Source organism: Clinocottus analis, unplaced genomic scaffold (assembly GCF_023055335.1).
Source record: "Clinocottus analis isolate CAN_PGR_092001 unplaced genomic scaffold, fCliAna1.0.p SCAF_11, whole genome shotgun sequence".
NCBI classification, from domain to species: Eukaryota; Metazoa; Chordata; class Actinopteri; order Perciformes; family Cottidae; genus Clinocottus; species Clinocottus analis.
In genome coordinates, this window is record NW_027175832.1 from 19,058,904 (window position 1) to 19,075,424 (window position 16,521).

General features: G+C 44.7%; 1 protein-coding gene across 3 annotated transcripts in view; it reads right to left on the bottom strand.

Annotated features, from left to right (window-relative positions):
* Window positions 1-3,650: 3,650 nt before the first annotated feature.
* LOC137805321 (contactin-associated protein-like 4) overlaps window positions 3,651-16,521 on the bottom strand; it is a 48,163-nt gene continuing 35,292 nt past the window's right edge. Inside the window, exons 17-23 of one of the 3 annotated variants that reach the window (XR_011080213.1) lie at window positions 15,091-15,315; window positions 13,373-13,506; window positions 11,633-11,720; window positions 9,234-9,452; window positions 7,754-7,825; window positions 6,047-6,387; window positions 3,651-4,507 (exon numbers count right to left, since the gene is read on the bottom strand). Coding sequence is in view for 2 of the 3 variants with exons in the window: in XM_068605179.1 (XP_068461280.1) it covers window positions 6,188-6,387; window positions 7,754-7,825; window positions 9,234-9,452; window positions 11,633-11,720; window positions 13,373-13,506; window positions 15,091-15,315 (938 nt within the window). In the remaining variant the exon portion in view is untranslated. Of the gene's footprint in view, window positions 6,388-7,753; window positions 7,826-9,233; window positions 9,453-11,632; window positions 11,721-13,372; window positions 13,507-15,090; window positions 15,316-16,521 lie in introns of all 3 variants that reach the window. The other 2 variants (XM_068605179.1, XM_068605193.1) reach the window with 2 other exon arrangements.

A 16,521-nucleotide genomic window follows, 5' to 3' on the forward strand; every position in this document is an offset into this window, starting at 1 on the left:
GATGAAAGAAAAAACCAGCCGGGAGATTCATCCATTGTCATCTATTTGAATAATGTCAGCAACAGTCTTATTGTTGGGAAAGACAGTAATTAAGTGTAGCCAGCTAGCGCGGCTGCTAACTCCCTGCTAGCTCCCCGCTAGCTCCCCGCTAACCACCAAAGGTAGCGACCGGGACATCCAACTCGAGCAGCGGGGATGCGGGCAGTAGGGAGGTAGTAGCAGCGCTAGCTTGCTACAGCGGGGAGCTAGCAGCAGCACTAGCTCCAGACCAAGACGTCCACAAATATAGAAAGCTTTTGTGCTGACATGTTTATCCTTTTGTTTCTTTATTGCTTTATTCTTGTCACTGCTGACGGGCCACTTTTTCTTAGCAGCAGCGCTAGCTTCCCGCTAACTACCGAAGGCAGCGAGTGGGACCAGCCCCGGCTTGACGCCCGACTCAAGCAGTAGCAGCAGCAGTAGCGAGGCGCTAGCAGCAGTAGCGAGGCGCTAGTAGCTTGTAACCCGACTTTTATGGGATTACGGCAGCTACCAGCCCACCGTGGACGGACTGTGAGGCGGTCGACGGGTCTGTTTGCACCGTTAAACATCAAGATGGAAAAATTACACAATTTGTGGACGATGACGAGACATGGAGCCGGTCGCTCGTCTCTGAAATATTAGAAAAAAGGTTTTGTGCAATCGTTAAATATCCGTGATGATAATTCCAAATTCCAGAGCTGCTTAAGTTTTGCCTTGAAAGGAACTGGACGCAACCATTTTAAAATAGCAATATGCATCATGACTTTAAAGTGGTTTATTTCTCTGTGTATTTCACATTCTCGGCCGTATCTGCCTCTCACCATTCGCCCCTTTCCTTTTCGCCCGCATCCGGCTGCAGCCGGCTGATAGCAGGCCTTCAGTCAGAGAGGACGGAGCTGTGAGGCTTCTATCAGCAGACAGACCAATGGATGCGTTTCTGTGTCTGAGCCTCTAAGACTGCTTTGTAATTTTCACTTATAAATGTAAGGATCTGTTTGTATAGCAGTTTGAATATTGTAAATTGTTAAATTATGAATATCATTATGTCATTAAAGCTGACTTTGAAGTCACCTGTCTCTAAAACTGTACAGTAAAATCTCAAGGCCATGCACATGGACATAGCAGAGGTCCTCGTGAACAGGACTGCGTTATAATTTTACTTTACAAAGTTAAGGATCTGTTTTTATAGCCCTTTGAATATTGGAAATTGTGACATTATGAATATCATTATGTCATTAAAGCTGACTTTGAATTCAACTTTCTACAAAACTGTACAGTAAAATCTCAAACTCATACACATGGACATAGCAGAGGTCCACTTAAACAAGACTGCGTTGTGATTTTACTTTAGAAATGTAAGGATCTGATTTTGTAGCAGTTTGAATATTGGAAATTGTGACGTTATGAATATCATTATGTCATTAAAGCTGACTTTGAAGTCACTTTTCTCCAAAACTGTACAGTAAAATCTCAAGGCCATGCACATAGCAGAGGTCAGTCTGAACAAGACTACGTTGTAATTTTAATTTACAAGTTTAATGATATGCCGTTTGAATATGAATATCATCATTTCATTTGCGCTTTTGAGCTCGGCTCCTCTGCGCTGCGCACCGCCCGGTACCGTAACACCTGGAATAGAGGTGCATTCAGATCTGCAGTTGAGGCTCACTCGGTGGATGTGGGCTCACCTGACCGCAGTTTCTTATCACTGCTGACGTGCTACTTTCTCTCTCTCCAGGAATCATCACAGATCTTATTACACACACACACAAAAAAAAACAACAACCCCAAAAACGACAACAATATTATCATGTCATCTGTTTTAGTTGATCCACATTCTGCTCTGATGGCAAAGTGTTTGTAGAAAACGCTTGGCTGAATTGATTAGCATCACTTCAAGCTGCTCGCTTTCATTTGCACTCCCACAAAGAGACAATCTTCCCGCAGACGGCGTCATCACGAAGCTCTGGAGGTTTTGGGGAGCGGTGATTAAATTCCCTTGAAATGTAATTCCGGTTTCCAAAGTCAAGACATGAACCAGAGCAGAGTTGAGAAGGAACCGCATCCAAACGCTTTCTTACGACTGTGTTGATCATTTAAAATGTGTTGAATTTCCACACAATTAAGAGCCTGTGGTGTGGAATACAGAGCATTTGTTTACATGCTGTTGTAAAAATCCACTACTAAATGTGACTAATATGTTTTTTTGGTCTGTGGAAAACGCTTTCCTGGCGTCGACATTTTCTTTACACATGCTATTTATATATATATTTATCCTGCAGAGATGGGAATGCTTTCTAAACCTCTCATTTCAACAGGGCCAAATCTGCCCGCAGGGGACATTTCACTGTGGCTGTCAGCTGCAGCTGTGTGTGAACACACACACCGGCAGAGAAAACATGTCGCCATTTAAATGCACCCGTTTGCAAAATACATTATTCATGTTCCCCCTGATAAGCGCTAATATATTTGTACTTGCTGCTATGTTTAATTCATTACTTGGACGTTTCTCTTGGAAAAAAAACCGGTGAGATGCTGTGGGATATTTCTAAAAAAAAAAAGGTTGTTCCTGCACCGGGAGGCAGGCGGGACGACACTAACGATTCCCCTCCGGCACCGGCACCGAGCTCGCGCTCACACGAAATATTTCTCCAGGGTTTTACCAATTCAGGACGAATAGCAGGCGCGACAAGTGTCAATGTGAACGACATCGGCACTAATGAACAAGCGGCATCACTTTGCCACTTTTATTTTCTTATTTATTTTTCCCTACGGCAACTTTTTTCGTCGTCCAAGTTGCTCAAATGTGGGCCGAAAGCAACCACCGGGGCGCGGCCCGATACTGGTCCGCGGATCCTTTGGTGTGGCCGAGCAGAAAGAATGAGCAGGAAAAAAGATTATTGATTATCAAGGTCGGAAAAATGACCGGATACATCAGTCTGTGCGTCTGAACCTCTTGACATGAACTTCTGGAGGTGTCGAGAGGTTCACCCCCCCCAAAAAATGAAACTTAAACCCTCCTGTTATGTTTAACGTCTCGAAATATATATGTTTTGCTTCATATTTCATGACTTGTCCTATTTTAATGGAACATAAAATGAACATGATGATTTTTTAATGTCCTGCCCACATCTCGTACGCGTCGATGTTCATGTTTTATTTCACCGTGTAAAACACATAAGAAATATCACATTTTACACACATTTGGTGTTGTTTCAGATGATATTTTGGTCACTTTAACATACAAATGTATATTCTTCAGAAAGTTTTAGGGCCCTGACCTTAACCGAGCCGGATTCAAGCTTTACAACAACAAAATTGGCTGACGGCGGAGTAAAAAGACTCTGATGGTATCCTTCATCCCGATCTGTGTGCTATGGATGCGCTGATCCTGTGATCCGGTGTTTAACCGTCTGAGTGGCTCTTTACAGATAATCACTTTGCTCCATGTGTGTTTTACATACATTACATCTAATCCCTCATGTGTGGTGTGACCGCACAGGGAGCGACAACAGGCAGATACGTTAATTATAGCGCTTTAATACTAGCATGAGACGTGAACGTACGCATGTATACTTTGAGGTTAAAAATCTCCAAAATAATTAAAAACACAGTCTCTGGAAAAAAAATCAATTTATTTTCTTCAAACAGGATTTTGTTTTCATTCTGTAACCAAACAACCAGAAATACGGTTAAAATCTTCTGGATATTTTTTTTTTTTCATGGCATGTCACTCAAACTCACTGACATCAATGTTAATCACCATTAAACCTGCGCTGAGACACATTCAGCTGGACTACACACATCGGCAGGAACGAAACCACAGCCGTCATCTGCAAGAACCGATCGCTAAATGTCCAAAAGAAAATGATCGTCGGTGTACAGACGCAGGTCCAGCAGCCGCTTGAACAGGAAACTAGATCATGAATGAATAACTAAAGGTCTTCACGCCCATTTCCTTCCTAATCTTCTGAACTTCATGGTGAGATCCGGTCAATTGTTGTCCTCTGTCCTCGGAAGATGAACAAATAAAAAGCCTTTTTTTGTGTGTCAAAAGTGAAACAACAGGATTAAACTTTACAACAAAAATGACATGCTGGAAATAAAATCAAGCAAAACCCTTTTTCAGAAGATCTGAACCGTTATGTGTAAGCAAAGTTAGTTTAATTCTCTTGCCGTTCACGTCTTCTCGACTCTCCTCCTCTCTGACGTTCTCTCCATCGGGTCACAATCCGGCAGATTAGCGTTTCAGGAAACACACGTGGACCGTCTCCGGGTGCAGGCGACACACGGCCACAGCGCCGCGTTCAGAGGCCTCACTTCAGAGACGCTTACAGAGCGAGGAGGAGAGGAAGCGCCCAGCGGGTCGCTCACAGCGGGGAGGAAGAGGAGGAGGAGGAGGAAACGAGGAAGGGGAAACGCATGCACACGTGATGGAAACATAGATCACAGGTCACGGATGGGGCTGAGTTTCCTGCCGATGCCGCTGCGTTCAGAGAAGAAAGGATGTGGAGACAAAAAGACAACAGACATGGAGACAAAGGTGTGTTTGAACCGTGAGAAGAGGAGTCCATTAGTGGGAGCGTTTCTTTTGGAGAAACATCTAAACTTCTTGTATTTTTAAAGTATTTCTAGAGCTGCAAGGTTCGGGGTGAACTGAGGTCAAAGCTTTCTTCTGATATTCTCTCATCTCTTTGCAAGCTTCCTGTTGAATCTTCACCGCTTTGTGGAAATCCAAAACTGTCCATGTGCTTAAAAAAAAGAGGAATCGAAACCTGATTGACGACGAGCTGCGACACCGTTTACACCAAACAGGTAAACTCGTCAAGTGGAGGCGCGGACTGGCTATTTTCTTTTTGTTTATAGTTGGATGTACAGCAGGCCTCCCTGCTCGGGTTTAAATGACCTCCCTGTGCTTTTTTATCAATATCAATTTGTTCGGCTGAACTGAAAACTGATTTTTAAAAACAAAGATACTTGTGTGATGCCAAGTCCAGGATGTTAAATGTCATTGCTGGTCGATATATCAAACTGATATCAATAGTGTGGCTATATTGTGTTAGATTCTGGATGGCATATCGTAACATGGCCTTGGTGTTGCGTTCAGCGGCCGCATTACAGTGAAGTGAAGTACTTTTTCTGAAACATCTTCTCGACTTTTCTCAAAAAAAAAAGAATAAAATGTGATTTTCTGCACGTCGCCCTGCCTTATGAATGTTAAATAATTGATGTTATTACCTTTTTTAATGCGTAACCCCTTGCTAAATGCTCCACTCTGTTCACCGTAGCGCCAGCTGTTTGGGGACTGAGCGGGCGTGTCCGGTGGGTTATTGCAACCGTGAACCAAAACTAATAAAGAGGAAAAAGTCTGTGCCCTGACAGCTGAACAATGAGCTGAACGTTCCTCTAAAGCTGTGTAAAGCAGAGCGGAGCCGGCGAGTTGGGCGATCATTCTCTGAGTGTATCAATAGGAGCGTTGAGTACGATATCCAGTGCAAGGATTATACCTTTAAAGCTCAGTCGATCCATGACTAAGCTCCTACATTTTTGCAATATGTTCCCTCGCTGGAGAACATTTACTTTAATATTTCCTGAAACGATTTTCCCACCAAAGATTTTGCAAAGCTTAAACCTTTAAAAAAAAAAAAAAAAGGGGGATTAAAAGCTGTGCGAAGGAGAGAGGGATGTTAAAAAAAAGAAGAAGGAGGTTGACGATATTGTGAAGTCTCCCTTCGGGGGGTTAAGAGGTCGACCTTGTAAGAATCACATGATCACAATTAAAAGGGCATGACGAGATATGTATATATATAAAACAACATCCTGCCAGTTTGAAGACCCCGTCCTTCACCATCTCACGCTCGACCACCAGAGGGCCGACCGCTTTCCACATCTTTTTCCTCCCCGCGCGCCGTAAAAAACAGCGATACCTGCATCAACTGTCAACATTTCAATAGAGACAAAGTGACGTTCGCCAGATGTTGTAACAAAGACAATAATTTCCACATTTACATTCGGGAATACTCACAGTTGAAACAAGGATATCTACAACCTCACGAGTCCGACGCCGTCGCCCAAGTTTTGTATCAGTACGTTCACAATTTACAGTAAAGCGTCACTTTTTGTTGTTGTTGTTTTGGCCTCGACGTGCCGCCAGCGGGTCCCGCGGTCAGATGAAATACTCCTTTGTGTGTTCGGTGGAGGCGCTCTGGGAGTCCGTCTGGTGGTTGAAAGGGAACTCTGGGCCGTCGTCCTGCTTGACCCCCGCCTTCACTTCCTGGTTTCTGTACGTCTCTTTCCGGCGGTACAGGAATCTGCCGGTTATCGCCAGACCGGTCGCGACCACAAAGATCACCACCGCTATGACGCCTGCAAGGCAGAGGGACATTCAAGGTGTTATATGTCCAACTTTAACACACATAAATGCTTCAAACTACTCAAAAATCATGCCTATTTCATTTTTCTTCCCCCATTTATTGACTTATTATTTTCCTAATGTTTTGATAATCTTACAAATCTAACTTTCAAGTACATGAAACACGATTTAAAACCTTTTCAAAGTGTCGGCCTCTGCTCTGTCGAGCACATTTGGGAATATGAGAGCAGGTTTCATTTAATTGGAATTCTAACATACGACCGAAATCAATTTAATACGACGTTACATAACAAAGAAACCGCGCTTATTTTCGAGATAACGGCAAATAAGTTTTCCCATCAGCAAGCAATTCCCGCATAGGTTTAATTAGGTGAGCTGCCCTTTGTGCACTGAGACAGAGTCAGGCCGAGTTTAATGGACAGTTTTAAATGACTTTTTTTTTCTCCACCTTTTCCATCTACACGGTTATAGATTGAACCTTTTCACGCTTCTCTTTGAATCAATCTGCGCTGGCAGAGCAACAAAGTTTTAAATGACTTTTCAAAAGGACTCTCTGCCCCATCACTTTCCTCCTGCCTGGAGCTCGACGTCCCGGCAGAGGAGATGTGCAAGCTTTTGTGAAAACTCACCAAACAAGTGCGTTAAAGTCACGACGGAGACCTCTGGTGTGGAGTTAGGCGCCCCTTGTGGACGAAGGCGGTAGTGCTTCTGAGCGTGAGAGTCTTTAGAAAATGATGTATTGCTAATCTTGATCTAACTAATCTTAAATATAAGTAAATATACATGGGTTGAAATTGACCTGTAACACCATTGATGTTACTACAGTTAATAATATTAAAATGAACAAATAAATAAAGCAAATGTATTCAAGAGATGTGTTCTAATACCCCTCTGTAATAGTCTTTTTTTTTTTGGATAACCTTTTATTTATTTATATGATTCTCTTGAGGTTCATTTTACCATTTTTTAAAATTGAAATCGAGGGATATCCTGACAAAGAAAGGCCCAAAATTATTAAAACATTCAACGATATGTTCATGGATAAGAAAGCCTAACAAGGTAACCAAGAGATGAGAAACAACTTGATGATAGATAGTTTTTAGTGTATTTTACAGCTGATTTAAGACATGGGTCAAAACCGACCCGTTAGCACAAGAGATGCTAACAGAAAGCTAACACAAGAGACGCTAACAGAAAGCTAAAACAAGGGAGGAAGGTTAAAGTTACCGTGAGGAAACTTTTAACTATTAATATTTGACAGATGAAATGTTATGGTTGACTTGACTCTGGTTGCCAACAGGGCACCAAAGCTTGTGGTGGAGCTGGTCCTTGTTCCCGTACAGTGAAAAGGTTCAGTACCTCCAATCAGAGCAGAGTCAGTCCTCATGGCATTGACTAAAGGCTGCCCTGAACCCACTGAACCAGACTGGTCTACAGCGGAGAAAGAAGACAGAAGGAGGGGAAGAAAAAAACATATTAAAAAGACAGAAAATGAAAAAGCAAAGGGCACCAAAGAAACGGGAACAGATGTCAAAGAGCGAGGAAGAAATGAAGAGAAGTATTACAGCAAAAAATGATCACAGAATCACAGAACGTGAAGGGATAAATACTCACGAGTAGAGAGAGAGAGAGAGAGAGAGAGAGAGAGAGAGAGAGAGAGGGGAAACACAACAAGATCAGAACATAATCACTCAGAGGAGACGATGAACACGACATCAGCGCTCCAAATGACTCTAATAAAGCATCACAAACGGGATGAGAGCTCGGAGGGAGAGAGAATCCCCAAAGGAAAGTCTCCTCCGTGGTCCAAATTAATTAAAGCATTGATCACGCTGTCATTAGTCTCCAGAAAATAAAAAAAAAAACAAGGAGGATACTGTGTGAGATTAACGAGCCTCTTCATGGACCGGAAAAGCAATTTTCATGCAATTTCAACACACAGAAATGGAAAAGACAGCAGGAGACGCGCGCTGCTCGACACTCGGCTTTAAAGCAGTTACACAAACACGGAGCTGGAGGACGACGCGGCGGATGAACTCTGATGTGACGCAATCAATGGAAATCAAACGTCCTCGACGTATCGGAAAGCGTTGAAGCGCCGTTGAGCACGCTGGGTTTTCAACTCCGTATGAACCCCAAATGAGTTGTAACACTTGTGTTATTTTATACCTTTTTTGTTAGAATTTTCGAGTGAAAAAAATGTATATTTTCCACACAAAAAAAATCACTTTTATTACAACTTTTGATCATAACTATTAACATCCAGCATGAGCTCATTAAGATTGGCCGAAAATGCTTTTCGAGCGGTTTCCGTCATGTTCAAAATGTGTGACTGAGACCCCTCACCAAGGTCCCACGTACTAGTAACACCCCTTGGTGGAAAGAACAGGGTCTAAAGAACCTGAATCTGCAATAAAACCACCGGTGTGGGGGTCATTCAAAGGTTTTTCAGAAGAAAAAAACTGTGTAAATCGTTTCAGAAATGGAAAAAAGCAAACAGGGAGATGACCGGACCTGGAAATGAAATAAAATCTCAGATGAAACTTCAAGGTGCTAACAGTGCGACTGGAAGGATTTTTATTGAGCCTGGACGGTTACGGAGATGTGTTGATTCTCAAAATCCGCCGTTGTAAAGGATACTTACAGACGATTTTGTGAAACCTTACGGGCGCCGAGCGAAGCATTACGAGGTGTCCACGCTGCGAACACACACGATGGACCTCACTTTTGATTCTTTCTGTTGCATCAACAGAAACCACGGCTAGCGTCCGCCTCGTGACGATTTAAACACACACGTGTATGAAGCCCGACAGCGAACGAGCCTCCGCCCTGGCTTCACCTGACAGGTGGCGCGTGTTCTCCGCCGCGTAGGGATCGGCCGAAGCCGAGGAGCCGCAGTTGGACCGGACCAAAGGTCCCGAGATGACCACGGGGCTGGTGTGCGGGTGGAGCAGCGCGGCTTTCAGAGGGCTGATGGAGTTGAAGCGGACCACCGAGAGACAACCGGTGAAACCCAGAGACGCCAAGCGGGACAGGTCCGGGTCCACGTCGTCGGACCCTGGAGGCGAGAAACGCAACGAGAGGGTCGAGTGAGTCTGAGGGAAGTGTTGGTGATGAGTAACTCAGCAGTGACGTGTGTTTTAAATACATAACTTAACACCTCAGGAGAGGAGCATATGCACATACACATGTCCTTTAAAAATACACGCTGTTTTTTCTGAAAATGACAAAGTGTTCATAAACATACTGACGCAGGTCGAGCTCCTCAACCACAAGAGCTAGTTGAACAAGTTGAAGTAATGTAATACGGTAATGTACGGAAGCCCATTTCTGACACAAAAAAAATCATAATTATGAGATGAAATGTCATAATTATGAGATAATAAAGTCGAAATTGTGAGATAAGAGTTGAAATTATGAGATAAAAAGTCATAATTTTGGCCAAGGACGATATGTCTGGGACTTATGGGACTCTTAAAAACACAACATCCCGGCTGCAGACGCTCCTGGTCACCCTCATTGAGATAACGCTGTGGGCAGAACATTAATTTCATTTTAAGCAGCAGTAAACATAATTTTCACCAACGTCACTCATTCATTATGCCGAGCGCCGTTCTTCTTTCTGTTTGTTTGCTCTTCACTGAGAGCAGGACGCAGACATCAGAGAGAACGTCCAACAAGCAGACACTTACGACAGTCTGCATCCATCGCTCCTGGAGACAGATGTGCACTCTCTCCTCCCCTGTGTTCCCTTTATTGACTTCAATCCCTCCATCCTTCACCTTCACTCCCTCACAGCGCCGTAAACAGCAGCTGCGAGAGCCGGCGTCACCGCAGTAACCGGCAGCATCGGCGTCTGTTCAGGTGACGGAGAGGCGGCACGTCTGTGTGTTGATGAGAGCAGCAGGAAACATGGCCGCCGCCTGTAAGCTCCTCTCAGCAGGAGCGCTGAATCCTTCCGGGTCCATTAGTCAGGCTGACGGATGACGGGGTCGGCGGGAAACGACAGAAAAATCCACTTTCCTGCTGCTGGTCTGACGCTGATCTGCCTCCTCTGGTGTGACAGAGGGGAGGACCGGTCACACGCCGACACGGCGAGGTTAAAACACAGCGAGCCGAGTGACGACATCCTGGAGCTTCACGTGCAGACGAGCGGAAAGATCGTGAAGATTAAGTGTTATTACTCCAGAAGAGAGGCGCTGTGCGCGGCTCACATACAGTGTCGATCTATTCAGTTTGTGTTACGACATTTACTTGCATGAAACAGGAGCTTTAGCTTTGGTTGAATATATGGAGGCCGAAATGTTCTTGTATTTGTATCAACTGATCAAATTATTCCATTTTTCAAGCACTGAGTAAAACGCCGCTGAATGTCTTCGGCTGTAATTGATGTTTCAAAGCGTCATTTGTATTTAATGGATGGAGTGGGGATATCCAACGAATATTTTTGCGAGGTTGTTTAAGGGCTCCACATTCGCTCCCAGAAGATGTACGCAATTAAATAGAATTATAACAACGTACTGACGAACTGCGGGTGTGAAAATACATCATTTGTAGTGACACGTGCATGTTTTCTCACCCTGGCCTCGGTGACAAGGATCCAGCGAAGCGCTTTCGAAATAAGAAACTACTAAATGCCAGAAAAAAAGACACTTCACTGAGACGTGTTCCTACTTGGTGATACTTTATCGCGGCATTTGAAGAAGCTGACACAGATTTCACTAAACTAAAAGTGTGTTTTTTTAATCGGCAGAGCGGCTGTTGTGTCTTCAGAGAGCAGTGGATCCCTCGCGTTATTAACAGCTTACATCTCGGTCCGTCTGCGAAGGAGCCAATTACTGTCTCGCCCCGGCTCGGCTGCAGGAGTCGCTCCAGCACTTCACAGCTAAATGGACGAAGCGGCGCTCCAAAAAAACAAAAAACAAATAAAAAACCCGGGGTTGAAGACAATCTGCGGTGAAGCCTCCGTTAAATGGACTCCTGCAACTGAACCCATGAGCAGGCGAGCTTTGACCAAACATTTAACGGGTCAGACTACATTTTATTAAGGAAAAGCAAGTAAAGAAGTATAACATTCTTTGGATTCATTCTCATCCGAGTAAACTATTGACACTTTGAGTTTTAGGTGACATAAATGCTGCTTCTTGTTTCACATGTTGTTCTATATGTTCTGTTAGGTTTGCAGGTTCTCTGCAGGCTTTTGTTCCTTCTTTCATGTCTCCCTGCCTCCTCCCTCACCGTGCACTCGGCCCAACACCAGCGACTTGATGGCGTTGAATTCTCCGTCAGATGTCAGGTTGAAGTCTTCTCTGGGGTTTCGGTCAATCTGAAATAAAGCAACATATTTTTCTTACTGCTCAAACTTGTCATGTTGCTTCAGAAGACTCATTCAGTACAAAATAACTCACTTTTTGACCTTTTATTTGTGTGAAAGACACATGTGAAAGCGAATCTTTTAATGAGGGGCTGCTCCACGGCGTCATGTGGCGGCGCAGAAGAAACTCAAGTTTCATCTAAAGCTTCGTGCATTTCACAGAGAGATACATGTCGTGTAATTGTATGTTTTAGGTACTGTAACGTCAGTACTGTGTTGCTCAAAACAAAAGAAGAGAAAGTCAATGCTGTTGATGGACGGCGGTGACAGTCCTGTCCTGCTGACGTGGAGGGCGGACACGCGCTCGAGGTGAAAGTTTGTTTTTAAATTGATGTGATTTATCTCCGTTTCCACACATCATCACCTCGGAGCGATGCTCCTCTGAGCGTGACTAACTGGAACACGCCGTGAAAGCCACAGGAAACCCCTCGGCGGACGCCGGCCTCTCTGATAACCGTTTTACAAACAAAAAAAACACAGAGGACGCGTCTGCGTCTGCGTCTGCGGGCGCCGAGTGATTTGGGGCTTCGGGGAGTCGTTTCTCAACGGGACAGCTGCTCGGGAGGAGGAGGAAGAGGAGGAGGAGGAGGAGAGAGGATGCGATAGCGTCCGCTTGCCAGATTTTTTTCGGTGGGGGCGGCGTTGGCCGTCGGGACAAAACCACGCTGTCGACGGTTCACCCGACGTGTCGGGGGACGATGTAATGATTCAAGGTGACGGGGAAGCGGCGCGATGAGATTCTCATTTTTCACCGGCGCCCTCAGGAGGCCGCTGCACCCACGCGAGGCGAGGTCACCTTGTTCTTCATCTCAGGGCGCCGATAATTATACAAACGGAGGGAGACGATGTTCACCTCGTTCATCATCCCGGACCGTTGTTAACAAGATAAGACGTTTGGGTAGATCCAGGTGCGATTCAGGCGCTTCATATTTTCCATCCGGCGCTCTTCTAGTGGGTAGTTTGTCCCTGCTGCGCTGCCGTAGCTCCGGGTTCATCATCTCTGAGACCGTACCCTGTTTGTTCCACCGACTTTCTACCGTTTAACACAAACACCCCCACGTGGGATTCCCACATAGCTAATAGCCGCCTGCTGTAGTTGCTAATTGGCAATTTGCCAGCATGCTAACATGCTAACTGTGATGGCAAACGCGGTAGCATCGCTGTGCCTAAATTCCGGCTTACAGAGCCACCAAAATGTCTCCAGACTAAAGGCACACGTCTTAAGTCGTGTGTTATTCAGCTGCGTACACGTGGAGATGCTGTCTAACGCATTGCTGAGGGGAAATGTTCCCTTAAAGGGCCAAATGTCCCTGTTGAAAGTGGACTTTTTCCTCCAGCTGTGTTTTACAATCTCAAGTGCTCTGAACAGAGAGACACTTAGCGACACGCCGGGCAGCCCGGCGGTGATGTCACAGCTTTTACTCTGAAATGAGAGGAAAGAGTCTCACAGAATGAACCTTCAACGCCAATTAAGCTCTGCTCTGTTCCAGGCTTTTTAAAAAGTTTTATCCAGAACAAATAGATTTCAGGCTAATCTTCCAAAGTATAATATTGTGTGTGTGTGTGTGTGTGTGTGTGTGTGTGTGTGTGTGTGTGAGTGTTACCTGCACGGACACGGAGCCGCTCAGCCTCCTGACGGTGACGCTGTGCAGCCGTCCGTCGGCCAGACTCTTCACTCGGCTCCTCAACACTTCAGCTTCTCTGCTGCTGTCCAGCTTGTATCTCACCTCCAGCTTATCTTCACACACACACACACACACACACACACACACACACACACACGGTCCATTTTAAACCTGTCTTCTGGGTGAAAACATCCAGGTTTGCTTTCATCATTTTTTACGAATCTCATTCAGAGGATGTCTTTTTTTAATGTTTTTTTTTACTTACCGCTGATGTGTCTGATTTATTAAAGCTTTTTGGATATTAAGAGGATTAGAGGGTTGATTCTCTATCAATAACAAACCTAATTAATTTCATTGAACGGATTAAATGCAGATTTAATGAATGGCTCTTTGTGCGTTCAAGATTAATAAGAAGACAAATAAATAACACGTTGTCCTTAAATAATTGAATTTTTTCGACATTCTTTCAAGTGCGTTACAAACTCACAGTGTTATTGTCAGTGAGGAATACTGCTTTGGTGTATGGGCTCATCCATTTGCTTGTTTTTGGTAATACATGTATTCTTTGACCAAGGAGGTTCAACTGCAGCAGAAATAAGAAAAGAGCTGAACCAAAAAACAAAAACAGCTCTCTGGGATTTAATTAAACACTTCAAGTTAAGTGCATTTACCTGACGACTCCACGGTCAGCGTGCAAAGCTCTGCTGTCCATCAGACTCATTAAAACTAGGAGGAAAAAACTCAATTTATTGCTAATCTACCAGCAAAGTGCCAATTTTATTGATGCTGAAAGTGTAATTTTAACATCAAAGTGCCTCCTACTTCTCTTAAAAGCCACACCATGATGATGTCAAAGTTTATAAAAACACATCAGCAAGTTTGCCGCCGTTACGTTCGGCAGCACCCTGACCCGCCGCCCATTAAGCCGCCGCGCCGCTTTGAGCCTCTCGGCGGCGGCGGCGCTCATCGCGTCTCGGCGGTGAGACGGCAGAACACCTTTCATCAGCCGGAGACGCGATACAACGGCCGGAGCAGATTAAAAAGCAGTAGAGGCTGACCGGATGAAGAAAGATCTGACAGATCCTGATCTGGTGAAGCTGAAGATGAGGAGGAGAGAGAGGGACGGAGGAAGAAGGGATGGAGGCAAGGTCGATGGCAGGAGAGGATGACATGAGTGAGAGGAAGAGGGGAGGAAAGGTGAAGAGGAAGCAGAGGAAAGTAATTGAAAAAAAAACAGGGTTGAGGGAGGAAGGCGTGAAGAAAGAGTCTTCACAAGAAAAACATGAAAGGAGTGAGAGCAAGGAAAAGTGAAGTAAAGAGACGTAATTAGGTGGAAAGGGAGCGAGCAAAGGATTTGCAAAAGGTGTTAAGAGGGTGAGAGAAGACTGCGAGGGAGAAGGAGGCAAACAGGGAAAGAAGCTTATGAGAAGATTGTCATGAATAATAAAAGACGTTCAACCTCAAGTCTGAATGATGAGGGAGGAGAGAAAGAGGGGATGTGGAGAAGGCATGAAAGAGGGAATCGGAAAAGGAGGAGAGGCGTTTGTTGAAAGCGATGCACCGAATCTCGTGTGCGATCTTGTTAAATATTCAAAATAAATGAAAGCCGCAGGAAAGAGAAGTCGAGGCAGACGAGACTCTCGAATCTCCTGCGTGTGCCTGAACAGACCCCTTCAAAATAAAAGCCTCCTCCTCACCGAGCTTGTTGACGAGCAGGGCCAGGGACTCGCGGTGGTAGGAGCTGACGTGGAGCAGCAGAGCCGGACTCCGGTCGGTCCTGAAGCTCAGGGAGACGCTCTCGCCCCGCGGCGTGGCGTCCGAGTAGATGGAGGACGGCCGGGCGCTGCCGTTGCGGCTCGACTCGTACGGCTCCTTGAAGGTGTAGCTGACGGTGGTGTCCGATTCGAAGCTGGCCGAGAGCTCTGGAAGGGAAGAGAAGGAGCGGCCTGATTTGTAGCGAGATACATGTTTGATGTTTGTTTTTCGCAAACGCTGTTTTCTCAAGAACTCCATCTCTTCATGACCCAAAACTACAGCAACATGAAGCTTTTTTTTATTTGTGTTTCTCTTAAATATAAAGGCAGGCTTTTTCACGCGGTCAGATCAAGAGTTCGGCCTTTGATTTTTCATCGATGAGGCGGTCTCGAGTGCTTTTCTTTCATGTTCCTACACCATCTTTCATATGCACTCCCTTTTGTTCTCAATGATGCAAATTACATCCACATGGACCCGAACCAAGACCTTCAGCCGGATTGTTAGATTTCATTTTACACGAGCAAAAAAGGTTAAAAAAAAAAGCCTTATTTGGATACTGTAATAATATCAAGATGCCGAGCCGTTCATTACTTATTACAGTTATTGCATATGCTGTATGATATTTTGTGCAACTGAACAAGATGTGAGCTCTCTGCATCCTGGCAGCGGTCGGATCCTACTAAGTCTCTTAATGCGGTTTATTACTTTAGGTTTATTGATAGATTTCCTGGAAGTGGAATCTATTGACTTTTCATTCTGCATGAACACCATTTATTTCACTTTGCGGCTTCTCTTTTTCTTTTTTCTTCTTCTTCCCGTAGAGTAGTTGATCAATATTACTCGGAAGAGAAGCATTGTTTCCCTCGGCAGAGCACGATTCATGTATTTACAGTAACTTCCCATATTTTTTTTCCAATATTCTAATCAATTGCTCAAGGGTTATTTTTCGCGCGGCAAGCCAAGTACCGCGTCCAAACAACTGTGACACTGCCACACGAGAGAAGAGAAGAAAAACCTTCGCTTTAACGACAGAAGTGCATTAAAAGGTACACCGGAGCGATAGCAGCAGACGCCCACGCGTCTCTCCTTCTTATCTTTGTGTTTCTTTATTTGCATTTCGGTCCACTGTGAGAAAACATCCTATGAATACCTGTCTGCCTGTTGCATGAAATGACTGAGAAGACGGCATTGTAATGGCAACGCAGACGTTCAGGGCCGTTATTCTGTAGAGTGAAGGACTTCACTCAGACAATGTATGGCTTTAACTACTTAAATCTCCTTTGAAAGGAACTTCAACGCAACACATTGAAACGCGACCTTGAATGTAGAGATGTAGGATGAATGTAAAGCGGGCGGAGGCGAGATGTGAACCT